General features: G+C 33.4%; 1 protein-coding gene across 1 annotated transcript; it reads right to left on the reverse strand.

Moving 5' to 3' along the window:
• Positions 1-1,494: 1,494 nt before the first annotated feature.
• Positions 1,495-5,567, reverse strand: LOC127106758 (mitogen-activated protein kinase 13). The gene is made up of 6 exons (XM_051044064.1): positions 5,118-5,567; positions 4,910-5,039; positions 4,685-4,822; positions 2,461-2,793; positions 2,154-2,337; positions 1,495-2,058 (listed from the first exon to the last, which is right to left on the reverse strand). The coding sequence occupies exons 1-6, from the start codon at positions 5,276-5,278 to the stop codon at positions 1,883-1,885; spliced, it is 1,122 nt and encodes a 373-aa protein (XP_050900021.1). The 5' UTR covers positions 5,279-5,567; the 3' UTR covers positions 1,495-1,882.
• Positions 5,568-7,976: the final 2,409 nt, after the last annotated feature.

Here is a 7,976-nt window from a genome sequence, read left to right on the forward strand (position 1 = left end):
ATAAGAAGCATGTTAGCACAAGAGGAAGATAATGGCATCGAAGGGGCCATTTATTACCTCAAACGAGTCTTGAATGACGCACAAACCAGGTATAGTCTAATAGAAAAGATGTGCATTTGTTTGTATTTCTCTTGTATGAAGTTAAAGCATTATATAAAACTCGTTGATTTTTACGTTTCTTCACATTTCGATATCATTAAACATATATGTTATCTAAGCCAATTATGTATAGTCGAATTGGAAAATGGGCTTTTGCCTTGACTGAATATTTCCTGACATATATGTGATAGTCGAGACACCTTAAAATTATTTGGAACTAGAACCTTGGAAGTTATACTTCGATGGTTCTAACCATAAAAATGGAAGTGACATTGGAATCTTAGTCATTTCTCCTAATAACCGATGAAGTTTAAATACAAAATTGATGATTCTTGCTCGAATAATGAGGCCGAATACGAGACTTTGATAGCTAGTCTTGAAATTTTGTTGGATTTGAGGGCAAAAAAAATCGAGATTAAAGGAGATTCTGAGTTGATTGTTAAGCAAATCACAAAAGAGTACGGATGTATTAAGGATAATTTAATAACGTGCTTTGTCATAATAGATAAAATAGTCTTATGACACTTATCCTCTCTTAAATTGTCCAAAACAAAAGCTTTTAGGTCATTGAAATTCTAGGAACCTTCTATAAAAAGCTAATTAAGGCATCATATCCCGATTCACCAGTAAACCATGTTGGTCATCTCAAGAGCAAAAACTAAAAAAATAATAATAATAATAATAATTAATAATTAACGATTGTTCAAAAAGAATACTACTCTCAACATACTACGATAAATACATCTTAACTATCCATGTAGCATAGTATAAAAGGTCTTGAGAATATTCTAAATACATTACAATTTAGAATAACTTAAAATATTACTAACTAAAATATCTCTATCTCTACAAGTTTTCTTGTTAATATACAGACCAAGCAGGCCACATGCTTTCATTCATAATTCTTTTTATTGTCTAAGATTCTTGGTAACTTCAATATGTGCTATCTCGAGGGGAAATAGAGCAAAAAAATCAGTCTAAAAACCTGAACAAATAAACAAAGTTAACCTCCCTTTCCCATCTATCTTCAAAGGTGAAACCCATGACACACAATGAGTAGATGTCAAAGAGTAACACATTATGGATTGAACTCAATGTTAGAAGTCACCACCAGTATATTCCGCCAAAGGTTCGAGGAGTGACAGAATATATGAGCCACCAATTAAGCGGATTTTCCCGATCAAACCACCAGTCCTATTAGATTTCAATAACCGTGGTCTACACTTGAAACTAAGGTGTGATGTACTAATTTGAAGGCAAATGTGACACCAAACACTCCCAAAAATCTTTTAAGTCTAAAAACTATCATAAAAATGCCTCCAAATTTGGAAACAAGTAAAAGAAAAGTATATCAATTGAATCATTGAAAGACAAATAAGGAGAGCAAAACCACAGTTAAGCACGTGGAAACAAAAACCACTATATTGTGGCTTATCTCAACAACTTTTGGATAACATAATACTATATTCGGATTTATACAATGTAAAGCCAAAGACAAAGGCTTGAGGCATGTGCCCCTATTTTATGTATAACAATCACCAAGAAACAAAGGAAAAGAGAAATCATTGCCCTCTTATCAACAAAGGAAGACATTCCTGATCACTCTGACTACATATTACAGGATCATCAAATCACATGCACAACTCATTCTTGCAATTCCAAACCTCTAATAAACCTTCTATAACATGTTTTCTAGAATTAAAACTTTCTAGCACAACACCAATCAAGTATTATAAAATTCCATAGAACCTCTGGATAAAATTAAAAGATCATTGTGCCAAGACTATTGCAGTATCTGCTCCTGGCTGAAGTTCAGAGACTCCCTCCATATGAGCTCCTTTATGTCTTCCTCATTCAGAGTTGCCTGTTCAAAATCAAAGACAAAAGGGGATGGACAAACGGGCTCTTCGTTGATCTCATGAAGACTTGACATGTATGGGTGATTCAGTGCTTCCTCAACTATGCAATCATAGAATAAAATTAAAACTTAACAAGGAAATGAACAAGAACGGAAAAAAAAGGAGGAAGGGAGTATTTAACATAAAGAAGCATACCAGTTATGCGTTTAGAGGGATCGAAAACCAACATTTTCTCAGCAAGATCAATTGCCAGTGGGGACAGATCAGGAAACCTTTGTGCAAAGGGCTGCTTTTCTACATACGGAAGCTGCTTAACATATTTCTTTGCATTATCACTTCTGAGGAATCCAAGATCTTCTTCATTTGGTGAACCTAACAACTATTTTGGGAGATAATGACGAAGAAGTTATTGATATAATATCAGAAGGAAATCATCCTAGCATACAATATTTTTGCAAATTTGACACACCAACAGCCACAATTGGAGTGAGAGGAATAATACCTCAGTTATGAGCGCCAACTGCTGAACATAATCTTTACCAGGAAATAGAGGCTCCCTTCTAATTATCTCCATCAAAATGCAACCAACTGACCATACATCAATAGCAGCAGTATATTCTGAACAGTTCAGTAGTAATTCAGGGGCTCTGTACCAACGAGTCACAACATATTCTGTCATGAAGTCTGTCTCAGAGGTTGTTCTGGCAAGCCCAAAGTCACATATTTTGAGATCACAGTTTGCATTGAGAAGTAAATTGCTTGGTTTTAGATCTCGATGCAAAACATTTGCAGAGTGTATGTACTTTAATCCTCTCAAAAGTTGATATAGAAAATACTGCAATGACATTTAATACGCTGCTTAAGCTTTAATCGATTTTAATTCTCTTGCTAAACATAAAAAATTCACAACCATGCCCTTAAATAAGAAGGATAAATTTATAACTGTAGGCTAATAATTCACTATCAGCTTCAAAAGAAAATATCAAGGTACATGATACTGAAAATTTATATAAGGTCCTCATGCAGCAATAGATTGCATAAATGCATTATAAATAGATACGACTTAGCAGTTTAACTGTTACGGTGGCATAGTGAAGAACGGGTTTCTAATATAATTTCTGTACTCATGTTGCATTTACAAAATAGAAGCATTTTGTAATAATTTTTGTTCTTCCCTTCCATCAACAAGCTTATCTAATGACCAACAATCTGATGAGACAATATTGAAGTGGACCAGGAAGAGGGTCAGGTTTTGGATACTAGCCCACCAATGGAAGGTATACTCTATAAGGGTGACGGAATCTGGCAGTTATTGGCACGACATGGGAGGTGCCACTTTTATGGGGGGGATTGTGTTAGGATTAAGTGTATAAATGATTGGGAGGGTAGTAAGTACTATTTCATCCATTCGTCTAATAGTTTGTGACCTGTTTAACAGTTAAGCAGAGAGAATATTTCTCTCTGAAGGGGCCTTGGATCTGGTAGTTTGTTGCTTTCCTGTAAGAGACGCTCAATTTCTTTTCAATATTCAATACACAGACTGTTGTTAGTCCTAGATTCTTAACAATCACTTCAATAAACCTCTCTTTACAACATTCTCATATCATTACCCTCTCTTTCTCATTTTCATACCAAACACATGCAGACTTACCTTTATTCATAAACAATCTTCTTTACTTTATCTTTTTTCTGTTTATGCTACACATTAACCACAGTCTGCAGCCACCAACATCTTTTTCCTGTTTTCTTGACTTCCTACACACTGCACTTTCTCTCGTCTTTCCTTCCCACACAAACACACATCACTTTTCTTGTTACATTTCTGTAGTCACTCTTGCTATTTACTTTTACAGACTCAATCAAACCTTAAATTTTCACCCTAACCAACTCTCACTTGTCACATCTGTTTCCTCTAGTGCTGTCAAATGTCAATTATCAGCCATGGCAGATTGCGGTGGCGGATTTTAAGACAACTGCCATGGTTAGTTTTTGAGTGACGATGGCGTCACCATGACACTTTACGGTGGATATGGTGGCTTAAAATAACAGGTTTTAGGCTTTTCTCCATCACCAATAGATAACACGGATTTCCTCACAGCACGAACACTCATCATTAAATCACTGTTTTTCACATTCACATTTCACATTCTATCAATCATGCACACCCTAACATATCCCTCACTTGTATATCCTTTTACTCTCTCTTACATTTACATTTAAAAATTAACACAAATATGCTAAACAGCTAATACCATTCTTCTGCGCAAAAATACGCTAATCAACAAATTAAGATCGGCTAATCAACAACTTATTTGAACTTATCTATTACCATGAACACTTGGAAGAGTACTAGTGAGAGCTTATGGAATTGTTTATTTCATGTCCATAAACTTTTTTCAGCTTATTTCAATAAGCTCTCTGAAACTATGAAGCACGGACAGCAGAAACACTGACACGTTGACACCGGTAATAATTGAAAAAATTAATAATTTAACTAATCACAAGTGTCAGTGTCGGTTTCAAACACCGACACAGACACATACACATTTTTTCCATAGGTGTCGGTACTACAGAGCTCCATAATAGTTCATAAAAACAACATACAACATACTATATAAAAATAACAACTTACATTATCTCTCTGATTAAAAAAAATTAGCTTAAGCACAAACCTTACTCAATAAGAGCTTAATTAACTAATTATCCAAAAACACACAACCACTTACCTGACAGTGCTCATCAGTAAGAGCCTGATTAGATTGTATAATCTGATGCAGATCAGTATCCATCAACTCATACACAATATACACATCATTAAAATTTTCCTTCTCAGCTGGATTAATTATATCCTTAATCTTAATCACCTGCACAGTAAATAAAACACCACAAAAATTACACCTCTAAATCAAATAAATTAAAATTAAAATAAACAAGCAGAATTAATCGCATACATTATCATGATCCATGTGACAGAGAAGTTTAATCTCTCTAAGTGTTCTCTTAGCATCAATCCTATTATCAAACGCATCACCAATCTTCTTAATCGCAACACCTTCTTCCGTTTCCGAGTTCGTTGCGCAGCTACATAAACAGAATAAAATTGATTAAAAATTTATAAAAAAAAAATGAAAAAAAATTGAAGTGGAAGAAGGTGCGAACCAGACGATGCCGTATGCGCCGCGACCGACGGGTTGAAGAGGAGGAATGTACTTGGAGTAGACTTCAAAAACGTTGCCTAAGACGTTGTACTGAATGTATTTTCCGTCGTGAATGAGAATTCCTTGAGGTTTTGGGTTCTCGGAATCGGGGGTATTTTCCATCGCTTTTTTGGTGGAATCGATTGTGTGATGAAGCTTTTTGTTGTTGGATTCAAGTTTTGGAAAGAGGGGGAAAATTGGATTGGATGGGGCCAGTGAGGTAACGCGTGTTTATTGCTTTTTTGGCGTTATGTGTTTTTCTTCCACTAAGGAAATTTGATTTCAAATGGTGGAGTTGAAATGGAAATTTTATTTGTCAAAGCACTGATGTTGCAGTTACCGATTTTTAGTGGTGACTTAAGACTTTTCGAAAAAGGTAAATGGATATTCTCTTCTTAGTCCCGCTCGCTTTTCTTTTTTGCTTAAAAGGAAAATAATGGAAGTCCTCCCTTTAATGTGTTTTTCATAACAATTATCTCTAAAATCCATATATATATATATATATATATATATATATATATATATATATATATATATATCTCTTCAAATAATTCTTTTTACACACTCATAAGCGTAAGTTAGTTAATCATCTTTATTTTGTCAACATTAAGGTGAGTTAGAAGGACATTTTTATAATAATTTTTAATTTAAAATTTAGTGAACTTTACAGAGATGCATATCCAGAATATGATATCTTAGGTTAAATTAGAAATAATTATAGAATGTTAGAAAAATAACACAAATTAATATCAAAATACTTAACATAAATAGATAATCGTTAACATAATTTTAGCATTATATTTCATTTCAAATAAGTGGTTCTGGACGTTGAAACATCTTTAGGCTATCTTCAGTCGATCTTGCAATCGTCGCATCCACTTTAATCAAACACTTTGACGCGTAATGGTAAAATGTATTTCACGTAATCTTTAAATCTTCATTTGTCTTTAGTTCAAGCTTGTTGAACCATATATTCTCTTCGTCGTCAATCAAGGGCAAACGATACTCGAGCTTGAAAACTCTTTGATTTTCTGCATATTGATGGAGAGCATCAAGTTTAGATTTCAGATCGACGAGAGGTATGTCCTCGGAGACACTAAATTGAAGTGGGAACTTTGCGCCATTGAAATACAAAAATGCAAGATGGGGGTGTGTACTCATTCTGGTGTGTTGTGTTTTTGTAAAGAACATGGGATGAGAGACCTTCTATTTATATAAACTTTAGATTAATTTCGACCTTAGAAACTTTATCTTGTCATCAGGGCATATTTCAGATATGCATATTCGGATAAGCCGTATTTTTACAAAATAAGGGGTTTTACGAAGATATACATTTGTAATATCATCTATTTAGTTATTTTTATAATTAAAATTGGGTGTGCCCGGAGATGTATATCTGAAATCACCCTCACATCATTGTTCATACAGAACTATTATATATGCATGACCAAATTTTGAAACATAAAAAATGTCTAAAAATTACCCCCAAATTTTATAACATTAATGTCTCAAATTATATCGAAGATATACATTACGTATGTCTCAAATTATATCGAGATTACATCACTGACAATATTACACACAAAAAATGAGTTACATTATTATATAAAAACTAAAATACATTAAAATATGTGCCACCACCTAAATCTATATCTATCGGTGGTTCCTTCTTTGACCTTTCCTTATTTAATTTTCTTTCAATCTCGCTCAATTTGATGAACTCTTCCATCCTAACCAAGAAGTAATTCGGCCAAGGATGAACTTTTTATGTGGAATGAGCAGTCCACTCCGGTGATGTATTTGATATAGGACACTTCAGTTTCAATTCCAATTTCTTTTGCTCCATTTGATGTGATAAAATACAAGAATGGTGTATTTGGAATAAGGGATGAAATGAATAAACATTACCTTAAATTCCAACTTCGTTTGCTCTCTTTGATGTGATAAAAATACAAGAATGATACTTTGATGTTGAAAAGTTGAGGATAATTGAAGAATTTTTTTAAGGGTTTTAAGAGTGAAGTTGAGTTTGATCATGAGGAAGAAGAACATGCAAAACGGTGTTTTATTCAATTGTTCGCTTGACATTTTCATATATGCGTCTTCAGAAATGTCACTGAGTTGTTAAATAAACGAATTAAGTGAATAAAAACATCATAAATAAGTACATGGGGGTTTTATGAAAATGCATCTCCTGATGCACCCTAGAAAATATACAGAGATGCGTTTTCTGAAAAGATTTTGGCAAAAATGGAAGGGTTGGCTGAAATATAAGGACTGATGTGATTTTAAATGCGTCCACAGATGCATCTCTGGACATCAGTAAGGACATTTTTGGATTTCAAGAGGTGTATGGCATATCCCATAGGATGGGATGAGTATTTCCCAAAATAATTTACACTTGTGAGGGAAAAAAAATTCAAAAGTAAGTCACAGATATATTTAATTCTAGACTTAAAAAGGCAACTAATTTGAAGGGGTTATTGGGAAAGAAAATTATTAATTTTTACGTCTTCTATTGTTAATGTTGGTTTTTTCCTGGTACTCCCTCCTTTTCATAAAATATCTACAAATACCTCACTTATCTTAAATAAATTAAAAACATTATATATTAAATAAAATAAGTATTATAAAAAAATTAATAGTTTAAATAGTTTTTTTGGCTCCGGTAAATTGACGTGTTTTTTATTTTCGTCCTTCTATCTTTTTTTTTCTGGAAATAATCTCAGAATGTTAAAATCATTTTGGTTTTAGTCCCTAAAGTTAAAATCCAATGAAACTTACGAAGTTTCCTTTAGATTTTAGAAAATTTTACCTTATA

This window comes from Lathyrus oleraceus, chromosome 7 (assembly GCF_024323335.1).
Source record: "Lathyrus oleraceus cultivar Zhongwan6 chromosome 7, CAAS_Psat_ZW6_1.0, whole genome shotgun sequence".
NCBI lineage: Eukaryota > Viridiplantae > Streptophyta > Magnoliopsida > Fabales > Fabaceae > Lathyrus > Lathyrus oleraceus.